Raw genomic sequence first — 21,631 nt, forward strand, 5'->3', positions numbered from 1 at the left:
TTAAAGGTACTGTCCTATACACACTTACCTGGGAGTAAGTCTCACTGAACTCAATGGGGCTTCCTTCTGGGTATGCAAACATGTGTAGGATTGTAAGAAAATATTTTTGATATGGGGAAGAAATATCTGGGATGGATGTTTTAAAGAAGTTTTTTATCATCAAGACTTACCGGTAGTTATTGCCAGGTATGTTAATGTTCTTAGGATGTGGGAAAGTACCATCATGACCAGATTTTAAGGATTTTATTTAAAATAATTTACCTTTCATTGTAAAAACAAGTCAGTTTACAAAATAAAGTCAATAAAATAACAACAAACCATACAAAGAGCTATCCAAAGTTCATTAGATCAATACTAGGGATCAGTGCCAACATGAATGAACACCTGCACCATAAATAGGTGCCTGCTGTATTACCAACATATAGGATATTAATTTATGACACTGCATTCAGTATTTGCCGATACAGTTTTGATGTTACAAGAACATTAAATGAGACACATTAAACATAATAACCAGAAGTGAGAAGTGGTTGTAAAATAACTAATTGTGAGCAAACATTTCAGAGTCTCTTCTCAAAGGTTTACACTATTTATCATTACACAGATATAAATACAGAAGGCAACGGGAGAGAAACTTGCAGACCAGCATTCCTGCTGCACAGTGGAAATATATTTGTGCCACAGGGGACTTCAGTTTCAACAGATGCAGCAATAAAGACAAATGTTTACAAAACAGTAAACAAGAACCATAATTAGGAGTTTTAAAACAGAACAGCACATTAGAACATTTTGTTATTTTTGAAGCCCACTGTTTTAATTTTTGCTAAACTCATGGTTCTTGAGCAATTGGAGGTAATGACATAAAACATGGTGGTGACTCTGTATTTAATTTGTAATTAATAAAGAGCAGGATCTGGCCCTTGCTTCCTTGAGTCCTGAGAGTTAAGAGGGTCATTGAACTGCATACCGTGGCAGAACTTACTCAGACCTGTATAGTATAGCTCTCCTCAGCATGTGACATGCTGACCTCAGTCTCCTTTCGTTCCACTTCGGGGCATTAGCTTGGACCCACATGCTTATAGAGCTGGAGTAAAGATCAATGGAGGAATAACTGGAACAGCCAGCACTGAAATAGCAGAAGAAGATACAGCCAGATTATAATCAGAGGGTATATGTAGTGATTTGCAAATTGTTGGTTAGAATAACTTGCCAAAGGATCACAGGAACTTTATGAGTTCTGAATAAAGAACATTCTTTTGGAAATATATTTTGGGCTCTAATCTCCAAGCTGGACTTCTGACTCCTTTATGCTTTCTGAGGATGAAATTTTCCTCCAGTTCTGATCTCTGTTTTGATCTTCAACAAGTGCTTACTTTTTATAAGAAGAGGGGATGTGTGGGACTCAAACCTGTCAAAGATGCATGGCACTGATATTGTAACCATCATAGCGTCAGAGGGGATTCTTATTTGCAGGCAATCTAGATTCCATCTGGCATGTGACAAGGATGTTTTGAAGTGTGCAGTGTACATGCAAGTCTATGGTTCTCACATGCAACCTTAACTCTTAGTTTTCTGACCTTTTGACATTGAATCTGGCTGTGCTCTGGAATTTGGCTCCCCAGGGTTAATGCAGTAAAGGACAGCAAAGATAAAATTCAAATAATTTATTATATTAAAAAGAGAATTAAGGTAAAAAGGTAAAGGTACCCCTGCCCGTACGGGCCAGTCTTGACAGACTCTGGGGTTGTGCGCCCATCTCACTTAAGAGGCCAGGGGCCAGCGCTGTCCGGAGACACTTCCAGCGTGACATCGCTGCTCTGGCCAGAGCCAGAGCCAGAGCCGCACACGGAAACGCCGTTTACCTTCCCTCTGGTAAGCGGTCCCTATTTATCTACTTGCACCCGGAGGTGCTTTCGAACTGCTAGGTTGGCAGGCGCTGGGACCGAGCAGCGGGAGCGCACCCCGCCGCAGGGATTCGAACCGCCGACCTTTCGATCGGCAAGTCCTAGGTGCTGAGGCTTTAACCCACAGCGCCACCTGCATCCCCTAGAAAGAGAATTAGGATACCTATTAAAAAGTATTGGCACATGCTTTCATAAGCAACCTACCAACAATAGGCTAGTTTTAAAGATTTAGCAAAAATAAAACATTGCATAGAAATACATACCATACCTGGAATGAAGGGAAATTGTTTAGGAAAATGGATACAAACCAGCCAGAATTTTCTCTGAAACTAGAATATGCAGAAAACAATAAAGAGTAATGATTCTAAAAGCTGCTTTAAGAGCACGACATCCTACAAAAAACACACACAAAAAACTACAGGTGTGCATGTGTGTGTGAGTGAAGGAAGGAAGGGGGGAAGGAAAGAATCCAATTTGGTGATATTTATCAAGTTCATATATCAAGTGAACAGGGAAAAGGTCTGGCAAAGAGTTGGCTTCTGAAGGTGTTAAAGCAGCTTGCAATGTGAGCTTTTTGACTTTATAGGAATAGTGGAGAGAGAAAAAGTAATCGGCTGAGGCAAGGGTAAAGAAATAGTCTTTGGCGCTGGTGAGAAGTCCAGTGAAAAGACATGAAATGGACTGTGAGCACATGAGAGCCAGTGTGGTATAGTGTTCTTAGACTGTCAGGTTAGGACATGGGAGGCCAGGGTAAAATCCTGTCTTCCTGATAGTTGCATATGATGGTATTCAAAGTTTTTTTAAAAATACTGCCAGCCAGGAAGAGCTTGTTCTAAATTTTTGAGAATTGGTTTCTAAAATACATCTTCTGCCTGCTGTCCAGCTGGCTGGCTGGCTAGTTGAAAATACATACATACATACATGCATCGTTTTATTTGTATGCTGCCTTTCCGTTATTAGAACCATGTACAAGGTGGCTTGCAACATGAAAAAACAAACCACATAATTACTAATGTAACAAAAATAGGCATAAACAATAAATAAAATATCAAAAAGTACACAACCAAATTAAACAGTTCCCACCTAAACCATAAGATCTAAGATAAAGATACAAAAAATGATATCAATAACAGCAGTAGCATTACCCCCAAAACAAAACACCCTAAACAATACTCCACCCCAAGAGACTGTTTTGCAGCCTCAGCTTTGTAGCTGGAGTCAGTCAGTCGGCCCCAACCACCCAAGCCAGGTGGGAGAAGTCCTGCAAGAAAAGGAATCATATCTTCCAGGACTCGCTGCCAAGTAGCATATATTTTGCCTCAAGCCATTGAAACATCTTGGCTAGTTGAGGGAAGAAGGAAGGAGGGGTTTTCATTAACATTTTAGCTGATTATCTCCTGGCTTAACACTTCCAGAAGGAGTTTACAAGTGATAGGGGGATGACAGGATGGCAAAGATTTTCAGAGGAGGAGACAGCAATCAGTAGAATTAGCAGGAAACTGTAGCCTGTACCTGAGAAAGGAAGCTGGGTTTCAGCTTCAAGAGGCAAAGAAGGAGCCTTCCTTATGGATTTCAAGTTCAAGAAAGCATTGTAGCAACTGTCACTTCTGTACTAGAGCTTGAATTCCATAATGGAGGCTCCTTTGCCTCTTGAGGCAGAAACAGAGCTTCCCTTTTCAGGTACAGACTATGTTTCTTAAAGCAAAAGCTAGTTTTTAAGAGTAATTTGTAGCAAGGGATTTGCCCTGAGTAATTGCATTCTAACATACTGGTTACTGGAATGAACTATGAAGTTCATCGTTGCAGTCATTAACTCAACCTTTAGGACCACCACCCTCCATGTGTTCCTCCCTGCATGCTCCTTTAATAATCCAAGGCCCTTCTCTGTATTCCTCAACTCCCCAAGGCCTGGCAGATGGCAACAAAAAGTAATAATAATAATAATAATAATTTATTATTTGTACCCCGCCCATCTGGCTGGGTCTCCCCAGCCACTCTGGGCGGCTTCCATAAAAACCAAAAATACACTAAAATATCACAGATTAAAAACTTCCCTGAACAGGGCTGCCTTAAGATGTCTTCTGAATGTCAGGTAGTTATTTATTGCTTTGACATCTGCTGGAAGGGCATTCCACAGTGCGGGCGCCACTACCGAGAAGGCCCTCTGCCTGGTTCCCTGTAGCTTTGCTTCTCGCAATGAAGGAACCGCCAGAAGGCCCTCGGCGCTGGACCTCAGCGTCCGGGCAGAACGATGGGGGTGGAGACGCTCCTTCAGGTATACTGGGCCGAGGCCGTTTAGGGCTTTAAAGGTCAACACCAGCACTTTGAATTGTGCTCGGAAACGTACTGGGAGCCAATGTAGGTCTTTCAAGACCGGTGTTATGTGGTCTCGGCGGCCGCCCCCAGTCACCAGTCTAGCTGCCGCATTCTGGATTAGTTGTAGTTTCCGAGTCACCTTCAAAGGTAGCCCCACGTAGAGCGCATTGCAGTAGTCCAAGCGGGAGATAACCAGAGCATGCACCACTCTGGCAAGACAGTCCGCAGGCAGGTAGGGTCTCAGCCTGCGTACCAGGTGGAGTTGGTAGACAGCTGCCCTGGATACAGAATTGACCTGCGCCTCCATGGACAGCTGTGAGTCCAAAATGACTCCCAGGCTGCGCACCTGGTCCTTCAGGGGCACAGTTACCCTATTCAGGACCAGGGAGTCCTCCACACCTGCCCGCCCCCTGTCCCCCAAAAACAGTACTTCTGTCTTGTCAGGATTCAACCTCAATCCATTAGCCGCCATCCATCCTCCAACCGCCTCCAGGCACTCACACAGGACCTTCACCCCCATCACTGGTTCTGATTTGAAGGAGAGGTAGAGCTGGGTATCATCTGCATATTGATGGACACCCAGTCCAAACCCCCTGATGATCTCTCCCAGCGGCTTCATATAGATGTTAAAAAGCATGGGGGAGAGGATGGAACCCTGAGGCACCCCACAAGTGAGGGCCCAGGGGTCTGAACACTCATCCCCCACCACCACTTTCTGAACACGGCCCAGGAGGAAGGAGCGAAACCACTGTATAACAGTGCCCCCAGCTCCCAGCCCCTCTAGACGGTCCAGAAGGATGTTATGGTCGATTGTATCAAAGGCCGCTGAGAGATCCAGCAGAACTAGGAAACAACTCTCACCTTTGTCCCTAGCTCGCCGGAGATCATCAACCAGCGCGACCAAGGCAGTTTCAGTCCCATGATGAGGCCTGAATCCCGATTGGAAGGGATCCAAATGGTCCACATCCTCCAGGCGTGCCTGGAGTTGTTCAGCAACCACGCGCTCAATCACCTTGCCCAAGAAAGGAAGATTTGAGACTGGGTGATAGTTGGCCATACTGGCGGGGTCTAAAGATGGTTTTTTAAGAAGCGGTTTAATGACCGCCTCTTTCAGCGGATCTGGGAATGTTCCCTCACAGAGGGAAGCATTCACCACCCCGCAGAGCCCATTGCCCAGCCCTTCCCGGCTTGCTTTTATTAGCCAGGATGGGCAAGGATCCAGGAGACAGGTGGTTGGTTTCACGCGTCCAAGCAGCCTGTCCACATCCTCGGGGGTAACGGATTGAAATTGATTCCATGCAACTTGACCAGACAGAGCTCTAGCACTCTCCCGCCCCGGCACTGCTCCCACGGTGGTGGTGGTGTCTAGCTCCTTCCGAATATGAGTGATTTTATCTGCAAAAAACTTTGCAAAATCGTTGCAGGAGATCTTGGGGTCTTTACAAGGCCCCGGTGGTAAAGGTGGTTCCGTTAAATTACGAACCACCTGAAAGAGTGCCCTCCCAGTTGAGATTTGCCAAATCCTGACACTTTATGGTTTTAGGCATTGGCTCAAACCTGAGTGTTTTTAAAGGACCTCAACTAAAAAACTACTTTCTCTGTGCCTTCACTTTGGGTCTTTTTGTTTGTTTGTTTGTTTGTTTCATTTTTTTGAGGGTTGGGAGTTATGAGTTGCTTTTTGTTGCTTTTGGAAATTTTGGGTTGCCACTATGCTGGTGTTTTCTGATGGTTGTCTTAATTCATTTAATTAATTTGATTTCATGGTGTGTATATATATGCTGTAGAAAGTTGCTTTGAGTTAGTTTCTTTCTTTCTTTCTTTCTTTCTTTCTTTCTTTCTTTCTTTCTTTCTGAGGTTTTTGTTTTTTTTGAAATATTAATAAATAAACCTGTTTCATTGTGTTCACCCCTGTCACCTCAAAGGAGGTGACCACGCCACGCTTCTGACCAATGACATCTGGCAAAGACAGTGCTCTGCTCTCCACTCCGACCCCCACACACTGGGTGGCATCTTTCAATTTGAAATATTTCTCTCTAAATCCATTCGGAAAGCCATGAGTGATGGAGAGGATTCCAGTCTCACTGATCCTGACAAGTGTAGTGCTTTTGCTGGGTTGAGTGTTTGCAGTACTGGCCTCACATTCCCAGTTTAGCTGTCTTTTAAGCTGATTATGGCATTGGTCCTAATCTCAGCATCTTGAAGGTATAAATAGCTTGGGCGAGATTTCTGTAAGTAGAACTGGAACAACTGGACTTTTCTAGATTGGCTGCCTGCCTGAATTATTTTAGCCCACTAGAGTGTGGCTACTTTTACTAAATGAGTATTTAGAGCAGGGGTCAGCAAACTTTTTCAGCCTTGGGCCGGTCTACTGTCCCTCAGGCCATGTGGTGGGCCGGACTATATTTTGAAAAAAAATATGAACAAATTCCTATGCCCTACAAATAACCCAGAGGTGCATTTTTAATAAAAGGACACAATCCACTCATGTAAAAACATGCTGATTCCCAGACCGTCTGTGGGCCAGATTGATAAGGCGATTGGGCCGGATCCATCCCACGAGCCTTCAGTTGCTTACCCCTGATTTAGAGTACTAAAGGCTATATATAAAGATATAAAAGTATTGCAGTCTCTGTCCAGTAGACTTAAAATGTACATCAGTTATACAGAGCAGGTTGTGAACCACAGATATGGCTGCTAGGTGGTTGTGTGGAGTCAGAAAAGAAGAATTAAAAAAAAAATTGCTGAAAACTTGTATCTTGAAATACAGTGGTACCTCGGGTTACAGACGCTTCAGGTTACAGATTCTTTAGGTTACAGACTCCGCTAATCCAGAAATAGCACCTCGGGTTAAGAACTTTGCTTCAGGATGGGAACAGAAATTGTGCGGCGGCGGTGCAGCAGTGGGAGGCCCCATTAACTAAAGTGGTACCTCAGGTTAAAAACAGTTTCAGGTTAAGAACGGACCTCCGGAAGGAATTAAGTTCTTAACCCGAGGTACCACTGTACCTGGGAAGAGGCAAAAATATCTTAACCTTTCACCCACCCATTCCATTATCTTCCTGTTTTTCAAACTTAGGTCTCCAGCTATTGTTGGACTACAACTCCCATCATCCCTGACCACTAGTCCTGCTAGCTAGGGATGATGGGAATTATATAACAACAGCTGGAGACCCAAGTTAAAGAAATACCGCTTATCTTTCTTCCTCTTCTTCTCTCCCCTCTATTCTTCTTTTTCTACTCTTTTCCAAGAACTGGAGGTTCTACCCAGGATTTATAACTCCCAGATATTTTTTTCTTGGTTCAACCACCTAAATGCTGTTCCAGGAACATCACAACACCAGCTCCGATTCTCTACTGCCCACAATTCTTCTATAACCTGGGAGGATTTTCTCCCCGTACTAATTGCTCAATGCTTCTGGGAATATTTAAAAGCAACTAGGGACCCCTCTGCATTCAATTGCCATTGTCATGCAGGCATATGCACTGTGAGTCACATTATGGCTTTGGGGGAAGGCATTTTGCCCAGATTAGACAGTCTTCTGGTAGGGAGTAGGCTTGCTTTGCTGAAGTGCTTAAATTTGTTTTGTAGAGTACATTTCTTGTCCCACAGGCACCACTAGTATGGCTACACCTAAGTCACTCCTATTCTTTGCTTTATAATTGATAATTACTCATAGTTGGATTCTTCAAGTACATGCTGGTTCCTGGCCCTCTGTTACATGACCTTTACAGCTCCTCCCAGCTTCATCCTTACCTAGTACCCTGTGTGTTGTGTTTGTAGAGTTGCCAACCAGCTCTCACGCCTGCAGGCATGTTGTATCTCCTCCCCAGCCCACAATGGAAATGTTCTGTGTGGCTGCTACTTCATTGCCCTAGCTTAAAGGTAGCTGCAAATCAATGCTCTGGAGCTGTCTGTCTCCTATCTCACTGAACTGAAGGCAGCAGTAGAGGAGGGTATAATCCTCTTAGCACCAATGTGGTAAATATGCTTTCTGGCATGCGTACACCAGGACGCATCCACTCACATACTGGTGGAGGTGTGTCTTTCTAACACGCACACAAACCAGCACACACCCTATCCCTCCCATTCCTCAGGGGTTGCCTGTCACCTGATCTACCAACCCTTTCAGTTCTTCCGTTTCTGGCCTGGGAAGAAAGTTTTGCATTGAACATGCCTCAGTTCACCGTGACAAAGGTAGAAGATGATGATGAGGGGGAAGTGCAGGAAGGCATGCAGAAAAGAGCCAGCACAGGGCAGATCTGGAAACCTAATGAGACTGCCGGGTCAGGTAAGCAAGTTAGCTTGGATCTCTTTCTTTGAGATTTCTCCCTCTTCTCCCCCCCCCCCCCAACTTTTTACTTGGGAAGCTTTGATACGGAGAAGTAATGTTTAGTCCGTGTTACTAGACTTTCCCTTTCTTGTCTGCTAGTAGGCAGCCTTTGTGACTCCTCTAATTTTGTTTCCAGCTCTAGATATTGCCAGATTCCCCTTCATCGCCAGTAGCATTCCCAGTGTCTCTGTTGCTTTAATTCACATTCCTCCCACCTGACCTATAATCCAATGGTAGACTCTTTGTTAGAATTCTCTGGTTTGACCTTTAGTCAAACAATAACTGAATGCCAGGGGGCTGATTACTGATGTGGAACAGAAATATAATCAAATGGTTAGAGGAGGCTATTGAGGTTTGGCGCCAGGTCTGAGCTCCCTGTCCCACTTTCGGAAGGAAATGGGGATCCACGCAGTAGTAACAAAGAGCCAGGACGCCTAGGTGCTATTTTCAGTTCTCGGATAGGAAAGCTGTCTAGAACAATAGAAAACTATAGGTTCTGATTCCCAAGCAATCTTAGGAATATCATCTAGACATTAGAGTAACGTAGAATTAGGCAACAACATTTTCTAGTACCATAAAAAACCTTTAAAGCTGCTCTGCATCTCACCTTCTGAGCAAAGTTTCAGGATATCCCCTTCTATATCTCTTTAGGTTTGCATTCCTTCTAGCATTCACAAATGTTGCATGTAGCTGGTAGCCAAATATCCGTTCCATACAGGTGATACCTGTGTAACATTTTCTCCTAGAGTAGGTTTCTCCTAGAGTAGGTTTGCCAGGCACCTTGCTGTCTTTACATTCTTTCCTATGCTGTACTGTCTTTCTGCTTTCCAGTATCAATTTTCTTGTGATTCCTATTTAACTGTATGAGTAGGAATTGCAACAACACATTTAAATTGTAGAGTGCATCTGTTTAGGATTCCAGCCAAGATAAAGGTAAAGGTAAAGGTACCCCTGCCCGTACGGGCCAGTCTTGACAGACTCTGGGGTTGTGCGCCCATCTCACTTAAGAGGCCAGGGGCCAGCGCTGTCCGGAGACACTTCCGGGTCACGTGGCCAGCGTGACATCGCTGCTCTGGCCAGAGCCAGAGCCGCACACGGAAACGCCGTTTACCTTCCCGCTGGTAAGCGGTCCCTATTTATCTACTTGCACCTGGAGGTGCTTTCGAACTGCTAGGTTGGCAGGCGCTGGGACCGAGCAGCGGGAGCGCACCCCGCGGCAGGGATTCGAACCGCCGACCTTTCGAGATACTCTGCTCTATTACCCTATTGACTGGTAGTTTTCCATCCCTGCCCCTCCAAGAGTCAGCCAGCATTCTATGACAACAGAGCATGTCATTGTTAAGCCATTTTGGGTGTGTCCCCCCATTCCCATTTTATTTATTTACTTCTGCAAATCTTGGAGTTCTGCCAAGCCTGCTGATAGCTCCCTCTGCAGAAGATGCTGTTCTAGATACATAAGGATCCTCATGTTTTGTTGTTGCTTTGAGTCTTGAGAAATAAAGAAAGGGCTTATTGGTCCCAGCTTAAGAAAGGTTGTATATCTGTTCTTTTCCATTATCTTCTCCATCCCATTATTAGTAAGGCCTTGCTTTTGCCAGGTGGGAATTGGGCTGAATAGTTTATCTTCAAAGTGTTATCCTTCTCTCAGCACCAGCAAGTCCTTTGATTTGTTAAACTAAAGTTTTCTCACAGCTTTGTCTCTTATTAGTTCTGTGGATTAAAACCACTTTATGTGGATTAAAACCACTTTGTAAAAGTCTCACTGGTTTTGGCTGTGGTTTTTACTTCTGTTAGAGTGTGGTTAGAGTGTTGGACAATGACCTGGGAGACTAAGGTTCGAATCTCCACTCATCCATGAAGCTTACCTTGGGTTGTCTCTCAGCCTAACCTTCCTCACATGTTTTTTTGTGAGGATAAAATGGGAAGGAAAGAACCATGTTCGCCACTTTGCGATCCTTGGGAGAAAAGGTGGTATATAAAATGGATGAATAAAAGAATGAAAGGAATCTTACATGAAGTGGATGTGATGGTGTTAGTAATACAACAAGCATTTATTTATCACCTAATTTTGCTGTTGGTCTAGAAATGGTTAACATTAGTCTGTAAAGTGGTCTGTGTCATCCTCCTGCTCCCTATCACCCAAAAAGGTAACTCACTATTATTCCCATTTATTGGGGGTTATTGAGTTGTTGTTGCTTTTATTTTGATTATGTACTTTGTGGTTTTATATTCCGATTTTATCCTGAGACCTGCGGGTATAGGGCAGTATATAAATTCAATAAATAATAATTATTTTACAAACTTGGACAAACAGCTTGCTTAATGCCACCCATTGATTTTTCTTATACTAATAAAGTAGGGATCTGAACCCAGAATGAAGCAGGACTCTAGGCTGCAGAAGATGGAAAATTAAGAACATAGACTCCAGGGCATTTTTCTTACTTAGGAAGGAATAAAGTGGCAAGTAGATTTGTCAGTTAGGAATTTCTTAGTTACAGTATTGACAATAGGCAGCAACCTACTTTAATGCTCTTTGTGTGTTCATCCTTCCTCTGTGTGATCAAATGTACTGTACTTGAATTATAAAGGTAAAGGTAACCCCTGACCATTAGGTCCAGTCGTGACCGACTTTGGGGTTGCGACGCTCATCTCACTTTATTGGCCGAGGAAGCCAGCATACAGCTTCCGGGTCATGTGGCCAGCATGACTAAGCCACTTCTGGCGAACCAGAGCAGCACATGGAAACGCCGTTTACCTTCCCGCCAGACCTATTTATCTACTTGCACTTTGACGTGCTTTCGAACTGCTAGGTGAGCAGGAGCAGGGACCGAGCAACAGGAGCTTACCCTGTCACAGGGATTCGAACCACTGACCTTCTGATCAGCAAGTCCTAGGCTCTGTGGTTTAACCCACAACACCACCCGCGTCCCTACTTGAATTATACACAGTTGCAATTGAAAAGTGACATGTGAACAAGAGGTGGTACCAGTGCTACTGATCTGCCAGCTACGTAGTTGGATACCAGCCCTATTCATGAAAATATCATTCAAATTTTGTCAATGACTATGGTAATTAAAGGCTGTGTATTTTGCTGTCTGCAAAACCAGCTGCTGTGTTTGAGAGGCTGAGAAATGGCATGTGCTTTTGTGTTTTTGCTCTTGGTACTGACAGTGGGTAAGGTTCTTGTGCTGCACAATGGCTCAGATGATTTGATTTAGGTTCTGTCTGAGAGAGCTGACTGTGATCTGGCAACCCAGGTTAAATAAACTCTTGGTGCCCACCCTATTCATCTTTCTGATGCTGCCTCACTCATCAAAAGGCATGGTGTCTGTGTGCTCAGTCACTCGCTACATGCACACAAATAGCTACAACCATGGGAGTGTTCAGTTTACTGTTTTTTTTATTGGGGACAGGGTGTTACATCACACACTGTTCCCCCAGTGAATGCCCTTTAGCAGTTCCTTGTTGAAGAATCAGCGGGGCATAGTCTGATGCCTTACGCTTCACCCTCTAGCCTGCCAGCGCCTTGAATTCCTTCCCACCCCCTTCTCCCTTCTGGGCTTCGGGTCAAATTGAAACTCCATTCAGGCCCTATCTGCCCCCACCTTTCCTCTGCAGCTAGTAGTAACTCTGAACTATCCTGCCAACAGCTGCACCTTTCCCATCTGTTTCCTATCTGGCTTAGTTCCCAACCTTTCTCCACCAGCAGTCTCTGCTGACCAAGGACCTGATCCTGCATTTCCACAGGAGGGAGGGAAGTGTAGGTGGGCAGTCCTTCACATTGGGGAAGAGACTTTTCTTTATATGCCAGCTTATTCCAAGAGCTCATAGTAGGTTGTAGCAGCTGCTAAACGGACACAAGAGAGTCATCCTAGGTGTGCTGTTTTCACTGCCTACTTAGCCTCCTACTTGGCCTGCTATTTGTATACCTCAAATACCGTACACACATCTCTCTATATAATTTGGCTTTGTATACATAATAATAGCCATAACCAAGCAATTTCATTATTATTGTTGTTGAAAGGAGAGAGAAAAAAGAAAGAATAAAAAAGTGAAGACAAAAAACAGAACAAAAATAAGGAGAGACAGAAAAATCCCCTAACACATTAGTGTTACATAACGAAAACAAAAAACAGATTATCCAATTTAACTAGTTTTGAATATAAAAACAGAAAAAATAATCCAAATGGAAAAAGAAACAGAATGACTTCTGGAGTGGGCTGAGCTCAGTTTTCTCCTCCTCCTTTCCTATCAGCTTGACTCTGACTTGTTAATATTTTATTCAAAAGCGGTGGTGACTTTTGCTGCTTCACTAGTCAATAAACAGGTGGTACAGAACAGGCATAGGCAAATTTGGCACTCCAGATGTTTTGGGACTACAGCTCCCATTATCCTTAGCTAACAGGACCAGTGGTCAGGGATGATGGGAATTGTAGTCTCAAAACATCTGGAGGGCCGAGTTTGCCTATACCTGATATAGAATGTTCTCTTGCTGATTTTCACTGCTGACTGTTTATACCCCAATCTACTGGCAGAATGCCCATACTAGCAAAACAATTATCTTCAACAGTGTATCCTCTTATAGTTAGTTAAGGGAGTAATTCAAAGCTTTGTGAGTTTGACCTGAATCTGAAATACAAAACTTTGCCTGGAACTGAATGTAGTATTTCACATTCTTTGCCCTAGGAAGGGCTTTTGCGTTAACAAATTTAGAGCGCTCTTAAATCACATCCTTGGAAAAGTCCAGAAAGAAAGATATATTCTTCTGTTGCCTCTTCACTGGGGCTTCCATTGATTTTTGGCAGAATTTGCGCAAGAGCTCATCTCTATCTTGAACATGCACAAACTTGACAATTACTGTATTTGAGGGAGCCCACTTCCTTTGCCTTTTCACTGGGATTTTGAAAACGTGTTCTATGTCAAACTGATGTTGAGCTGGCAGAGAGAGCACCTCTTTGACCTTGGGCAATTAACATTGTTCTGTCCCTCTAAATAAAATAAGAATCATAAAGACCTTTCACTACACACAGAGAGAGGGAGAAAATGTGTACTCTTCAAATCACTTTTTTATTCTGGATGTAGTGGTTCTGAATAACTATCAGCCCTTGGATCCATATTTTTTGTCATTTGCACAGATTAAGGTTGTCATTCCACACAAAAGCTTGCTTTGAGAAACTCCCTCTTTGTGGCACACCTTAAAGCATTCTAATGGTGTCTTTCACCTCTTGGTAAAATGAGTCAGAATTGAAGGGCAGGGCTTTTTGAAACCTAGAAGTTAAAAACTACTATGGATAGCTATTTTAGGGGCTAAGGTTAACCTTGGAATGGAATATGAAGGGCAGAAACAAGCCTCTTAACATTAGACCTCCCAGGCTGAGTAATGCAATCGCATGCCCTCAGCATGACAATCCTAAACTCAAACCCTTTTTCATAGAATCATAGAATCATAGAGTTGGAAGAGACCACAAGGGCCATCGAGTCCAACCCCCTGCCAAGCAGGAAACACCATCAGAGCACTCCTGACATATGGTTGTCAAGCCTCTGCTTAAAGACCTCCAAAGAAGGAGACTCCACCACACTCCTTGGCAGCAAATTCCACTGTCGAACAGGAAGTTTTCTGACCCTCCAAAGTACCAGAGTCTTAAAAGGATTTGCTCATTATTGTGCTGCTATCAAGATGGAAAAAAACAGAAGTGCACTTCTAGTCTGACCTAGACTATGTACACACATCCTTCCTGGTCGGAAATGTCCAAATCCCAGGATTCTCCATATAATCTCTATTTATCCCAGGCAGTTTGAATCCCTTTATCCAGACAATGAACAGAAACAATGCCTTCTGTGTAGGGCACTGAGTGCAGACTCAACAAACAAAGGATGCTTCTGCTTCTGAAAGTTGAATGGTGCCAACTAGACTGGGGAAATTGCCAAGACTGGGGTGGCTGACAAGAGCAAAGATAGGTTGTTGAACAGAAACACATCATTTGTGTTTGATCCCTCATCAAACAGACTTTGCTTCCATCTGTCTGTTCTGAATGATTTGCTGTCTACTCTGGCACCCCCCCCCCACATGTTCACCTTGCAGGCCTTGATAGGTGTGATGCACTTCACTGAATTTGCTGGCCTCCAGCTAGACCCATGGCCTTGCATCCCCCTGTTCCTCACTGCATGCTGTTGCCCCAGAGAAAGGCACCATTTGGAGCTCTATTCATGTGGACCTTGTACATGTCTTTACATTTTGAAGAAAACATGTAACTGCCTCCCCACCCCTTTCTCCTCTTTTAAAAATAAATAGTTGCTTCTACCATACCTTGTCTTGTTATTATTTTTGCACCTTTTTTCCAATACCAGGCCCACCCACAAGGCATAAGGTGTAAACATGCATAAACAGCAAGCAATATAAAATATCAAAATAATAAACAATATAAGCTGCAGCAGCACACTTGTATTAACAAAACTTATTGAAACATAAAAAATTACAAAAGTGAATGGGCCTGTGTCCTCCTTGGGAGAGCAGGTTGGGAGTCCCTTCAAATTACTTTATGAATGGTTTTGTGCTGCTGTTTGCAAGTACACAGAATGTGTGAATGGATTGGTGCAAAAGCACTGCAACTATCCCCTACATTGAATTGCTGGATCTTCCTTTAGGATTCAGGTCAATTTTAACCCCTTCCCGATTTTCCATATACCGTACTTTTTGGAGATGGAAACCCTATGCCTACCCTAAAATGCACTGTGATGTCTCTAGTGTCCTTCCCTTGGTTGTCACAATCCATTTTTAAGGTAGGAAAATGAAATGATTCAAGCAAATCAGGTTGTTGTGATTTCCCCTCTCATAAATTCATTGTTAAATTGGTTTGACACTGCTACACCTATATATTACCAAATCTTTGCCTTCTGGGTCTGGAGTGTTTGCATTTTTATTACAAGAAACCTCTCTAGAGAATTTAAGGCTCGATTTGTCACAGAGTCAGGCAAGGAGACATTGTGGCATTCCCTAAAGGGAATTTATTTTATTTATTATTTTATTTTATTTGTTTATTTAATTTAAGGGAAGACTTTGGAAAGTAAAACCAGAAGTAGGAAATTAGTCTCCTGCATTATTTACTGTGTCAGGTAAGGACAAACATACATAGAATGATGTTTATCTGAATAAAAAAGAGGGTGGGTAGAGATTCCCCCATAGCCCAGTCAACAGTAATAAAATTCAGAGGTGGAGAAGATATTGGGGAGAAGTCAACACCCATGTTGCATGTCTAAACTGTAATAAGAGTGCTGTTGATCTTTCCCACCACCATTTTCACAACACTGAAGGACCCCAGAATTCCGGCCACACTACTCCCCACCCCTACAATCTTATCACTCCAGCAGGCCAGCCATAGAAAACCACTCTGTCCTGGGGAGGGGAGAGGATGCTAGCTAGTGACCACAAGTGACAACCACTATGCACATGAAACAAAGCTCATTCACAGAGACTGAATCAACATATCTTAATAGTGGTAGAGGGTGGGGGGACATATTGATATGATTCTGTCCTGTTGATTTTGCTGGCTTCCCTTCTCAACACAAAAAATTACTCCCTTTCCCCAGTTGTCCATTACCATAAAGCCTGAACAAAGCCCGGTGGGGAAAAAGCCCTCCTCTCCCCTTTGAGTTACAGAGTGTTTTCAATGGTGTGTGGGAGGGAAAGGAGATAAATCATTTCTATGCTACTTGAAAGGCTTCTGAATATTCTACATTTCCTCCCCCCACCCCATTGCAGCTATTCTTGTTTTGAAATCACAGCTTAATACTATTATTTTTTTACTCCTTACCATTTTTGTTGCTGATTGTGATTGCGGGGGAAGAAAGCCATTTTTGAATCTTGGGGAAGTGGGAGAGAGAAATTTTAGCCCATCACTTTATTCCCTCATTCTCCCTTTATTTTGCTATTCATTTTCTTTCCCGTTTTCTGTTTGATTTTTCAGATGTGAGTCAAACTTCCGTCACAGGGGAACAGTATCAGCTCTTAGGTACAGTATTACAGGACTTTCATGTGTGTGCAGTATATATGTCTCCTGTGTCTATCAGTGTTGCCCATTGTTAGACAAAGGTGTATGTGCCCCATTGCTAGGGGACAGGTGAAAAATAAGTTCTCTGTGTGAATGCATGTGTGAGAAAGAATGACTAATAAAGAAAATGGTATATGGTGTAACCATCTTATGTTGAATGCACAAATGTCCCTGTGTGTGTGCTCTAGGGCAGACCTGTAGATAGCCACTCTACTGGTTGCCTGTGGCAAGTATTATCCAGATGAATAGGGCACTTCACAGAAGTTATTGTTTAAAAGCCATAAATTGCTAGCAAGTACAGACTTGCTGGTAATTTTTGTAGGCTGTTGAAAAACTCCTTTAGGCAAAAACCTTCCTGGAATGCTCTTGTTCAAACTAGATTTTTATAGCATTTAATTTCAGCCTAAATTCTTTTCACCAAGGGATGGTAGCCATCTCTCTGTTTACAGTGCTCTTGTTTGAAGATTGAGGTGGCATTGAATTCAGACCTGTATCACATCTAACACTAAGAAGTGTTGTCCTAACAGGGATCTGCTTTACTTGATGGTTCCAGAATAACAACCTTTGAACTCTCTGCTGTATTTTATACATTTGAGGAAGTGATCCTTGATGGTTTAAAGACAGCCAATGATCTTTGTAAAGATCAAGGATTCTTGACTTGGAATAGCCGATTGCATAAGTAGTAGCAGGATTGTTATCTCTGGTATGTCATAGTTAGTGCATTTAAGGTACCCTGGAGACATAGTAAGCAGGGGTAAGCTGCTGAAGTACTCAGGAACTCCTTGTTCCTATACACTGAGGATGCTATCTAATAATAAAAATTCAGAGAAGCCTCACACTTGATTTGAATAATGGATTCTGCATCTTTTTTAAAAGAAAACCCCAGAAATAATTTCCATTAATTTCATTTGCCTTTTCCCATACACAGCTGGCCTGTTGCCATGATTTGTATGAGTGCTTTCTCACTCCTGTAGCCAGAACTGGATGAAACATCTCCTGAGCTTTATTATCCGCTTTGTTCTGAAAGTTGAGGGAAACAGGGTGGGGTGTTAATCCAGCACAGCCAGATGCCAAGATTCCATGCCTCAGGGTTGTTGGGTAGGCCCCAGTAATAAATGTTGTGGTTCCTTGCTTGCGGACAAGCCTGTCTCTATGATTTACTAATTTTTTGAAGAGCACCCAGCCCTAGAATATTCACTTACATATCTGCATTCTGTGAGATGGAGCTGGAGGGGAGAGAGGGATGTTTTCTCATGTGGCACAGATAGATTTAGAGTTCAGGGGCTAGCATATGCTGATGGTTTAGAGAATGGGCACCAGGTCTCTGCGGTTCTGTTTCTGGATATATGGATCTGATGGGGTAGGAGAGAAATGAACGCAGCTAGTAAAGTAGGATACAAGTAGAGATTGGAATTCCTTATTCTCAAACATTGAGACAGTTGGTATAGTTTTTAGCTTTCATGGTTGCACATAAAGTTTGGAAAGTATGGTAAAATTTCAAAAATAAAGAGGCAGCTCAGCTTAGGCTACGTGTACAACATACATGTAAAGCACCTTCCACACACACAAAAATAATCGGAGCCATAGGTTTTAAGGATGCTGAGACTCGTAGCTCTATGAGTGGTAACCTATAGTTCCCAGGATTCAGGGTGGAGGGTGGCTTTAAATGTGCTTTAGATACATGATGTGTACACAGACTTTGTTAGCATTTAAAACTGCTGTGATTTTTAACCTTCATTCAAGGACTGAGTACAGCTTTTCACACCTGAAGCCCTTATAAGAACCTTATAGGAGGAGTACAACATGCCCCTCTTTAATTTGGAAAACACCCTGTTCTTGAAAATTACAGGCAAACAGCTTTCAAGTACATGCAATTTAAATATGCAAATTGCCAATGCCGTGGTGCTTGTTAGCCTTTTCCTTACTGGTGAATTCAAACTATTGCATTTGAGGGAACTTTTCTTCCATATGAGGCTGTAGCACAACCATGCATGTAAGTTTGCTAAACTTGGCTGCTTGCCTGTCTGTCTGTCCTTCCAAACACCACAGGGGGGAAAGAACCTCCAAAGCTGCAGGGGACTCCCTTGCCTATCCCTTCTGTCTTGGCAATGGTATAAGGCAAGGAGAAGTGAATGCTTGACAGCAGTATTACCCAGATGATCTTTCTAGCCTCAGATTCCTTATCTCTGTGTAGCGTATTTCTCCCCTAAACTCCTTGCCTGCTGCTCACCACAGTCCCCACTCATATGGGGACAATAGTAAATGCCCTGTGGTAAAAATTAGTGTCAGCAGCTGAGCAGGCAAGTAGCTCATGATCTGAAAAGATCTAGGGTAAGGAGGGGGGAGCAACTTTTCATACCAAGTGGACTGCGAGAGTACTTTGACAGGGAACCCATAAGCCGCATACTGCCTTGTGCGTGCTACCTTCCCAAGACCCGCTAAGTGAGGCGCTGGGCTTTGGAAAGGGGACACAAAGTCCTGTCAGGGTCCTTGAACCTTCATTCATCCCTTCCCGAATCCCAGCACCTTTCTTACTGCTTTCTGAAGGCAGTGCAAGGGCTGTGGCTGGGTGTAGGCACCAAAAAGGCCTTGATCTAGGGTGTTTCTCTTACTTTTCCCACTGCCCAGATAGAGTTCCAATAATCTAAATGTATGAACAGCACTAACTCTTTGCTGAACTACTCCTTTCCTTCCATTTGATCTCTCTCTTGTTGCAGATCCTGGTCACAAGAAGGATCCTCATAATGCCTATCTCAACAATATCAACTACGAAGATGGCGATGAATTCTTTGACAAGAATTTGGCACTTTTTGAGGTAAGATCATTGTTGGTGGGTTAGTTCTTCCTGCCTTTTGCCTTCCTTCCTTCCACTATGGGTGTCCATATATGTATTAATCGGTGTTAGAAACAGATATGAAAACTAGGAGATAAATGGTACCTTAAACCTAGGTTATGGGCGCAACAATGGAATGTCTAGGCACAATTTTTCAATAACAATAATACAAAGCTGAAAATTAATAAACTGCAGCTAAAATATTATGTTCATTTTTCACATGGTCTAGTCCTTCCCCTGCCCACTCCCCTAATAATTCTTAAGAGGGTCTCTTCTCCAGTTTCCAGAGAGTGGCTGGAAGTGGGGAGGCAGAAAAAGGTCCTCTTTTCCTTCCACTCAGCAATTTTAATCTGAAATCTTAGGCACAGTGCTGTGCCTAGAGCTCAGAAACTGCCTGCGCTAATGAAATTCCCTATTGGAAAATGCACCTAGAACAATGGGAGTTTCAAACACTGGTTTAAATCCTACCTTATAGCCTTTCATGATAGCTCTGCTCTGTTTCCCAAGGCTATGCATGGTTGTTGTTTTTAATTCCGCAAAAACACAGAAAAAGTTGCAAAGGATTGGGAACTGTGACATGGGAAACTGCATCTTGGAAATCTTACGTCTCTTTTTTATTTTTTAAAGGTTATTTTTTAACTCTCATAGCTGCAGCGATGGACTTGAAAATGTATAGGCAGGGGTGAGAAATCTCTGGCCCAGGGGTGAACAACCTGCAGCCCACCAGATTTTTCTGGACTACAACTCCCATCAGCTCCAGTCAGCTAGCCAGTGATCAGGGCTGATGGGAGGTGTAGTCCAACAACATCTGAAGGCCTGCAGGTTGTGCACCCGTGCTCTGGCCCATGGGCCAATCTTGACCCACAGAGGGTCCAATTTGGCCCATCAGACCTTTTTCCCCAAGCTGCACCTACTTGCCAATCAGCTGACATTACTGGGTGATGAGGTTCAATCCTGATGGAGGCTGCTTGGCTTTACTGCAGTGAATGCACTGGCAATGCAGACTTCTCACCCCACCCCTGTGGGGAGTGAGCTGGCAAAGCAGGCCCCTGCAGAGAGCAGGATACAACCCTTTGCTCATCAACTGGTAATCAGAGTATTGAGTCCTGCTGGACTGAATGCATTGGCAAAACAAATGCCCCTCCCCACCAGCCACCAGCTGATTTTGACAGGTGGGTAGGATGGCCTTGTTAGTATTTTTACTGTATTTGTTAGAAGATGTGTTTTACAAAAAATAAATTGTACTGGGGAAAGAAAACCAATATACAGTGGACCCTCTGGTTACGAATTTAATTCATTCCAGGGGTCCATGCACACCCTGAAAAATCCATATCCAGAGGTGGCACTTCTGTACATGTGCGAGTGGCAAAACCTGGAAAAATACCTCCGGGTTTGCCACTTTCGCAATCTGAAGTAACCCGAGGGTCTACTGTAATGTAATGTAATGTAACAACTGCAAAATCTTGTGACTCCAATTAAGGTCACAGAAACGCTGAATCATTGCTTTGTTAATTGGTTAACTCCCTTTAAAAGTGAGCCTGTATGTGTCTTTGGTAGTGATAGGAGGGGTGGGAGTTGAAGGTTGGTTGCTTTGCTGAGCGTGGAGACTCGCAACAACATACTGCTGGAGGAGTTGGTAAGGACAGACCAGCTATAATTTCTGCACTGCATAAAGGAGTTTTAGAAGCAAGAAGAGCCTCTCATGGGTTCAAGAGAGTGAAATACAATGCATCCAACTCCGTATATATGTATAGTAACTTGTAATAGTAGCCATCCTGCCAGTAAAGAGTCACCTTCAGAGTATCGTGTGTGGAATCTACTTCATCCCTAGGGCTTTGAGGGTAAAACCTCTGTATCACTCTGCATAAATAAGAAAAATAGCTAACAACCCCACAGCATCACAATGACAGAAGATCGACAAGGGTGGCCCTGCTTACCTGTCAAGGTGGGCTCACGGGGGGTGGGGAGAAAGTTGTCCCACCCCTGTGGCAGAGGAAGGAGGTACAAATTGATCAAAGATTGCAAATTTGCCTAATTTAGCAAAATGTACTATACAGATTGCAGAATTCAGAATTTCTTGGCGTATAAGTTGTGGGTTTTTTTTTTTAATGCTAAGGTTACACCAGCCTGCTTGTACCCAACCCATTTCTGTCATATTCTGCTATCCTATGTCTTCATTCCCAAACTACTATAACCATG

General features: G+C 43.3%; 1 protein-coding gene across 5 annotated transcripts in view; it reads left to right on the forward strand.

Moving 5' to 3' along the window:
• Positions 1-21,631, forward strand: part of SLC12A6 (solute carrier family 12 member 6) — a 47,313-nt gene that overhangs the window by 13,430 nt on the left and 12,252 nt on the right. For 2 of the 5 annotated variants that reach the window (XM_079951530.1, XM_079951531.1), the window contains exons 2-3: positions 16,516-16,560; positions 19,317-19,414. In XM_079951530.1, the coding sequence (XP_079807656.1) occupies positions 16,516-16,560; positions 19,317-19,414 (143 nt within the window). Of the gene's footprint in view, positions 1-8,332; positions 8,510-16,515; positions 16,561-19,316; positions 19,415-21,631 lie in introns of those variants that run through there. The other 3 variants (XM_079951532.1, XM_079951533.1, XM_079951534.1) reach the window with 2 other exon arrangements.

This window comes from Podarcis cretensis (assembly GCF_951804945.1).
Source record: "Podarcis cretensis genome assembly, chromosome: 13".
Classification (NCBI taxonomy): Eukaryota; Metazoa; Chordata; class Lepidosauria; order Squamata; family Lacertidae; genus Podarcis; species Podarcis cretensis.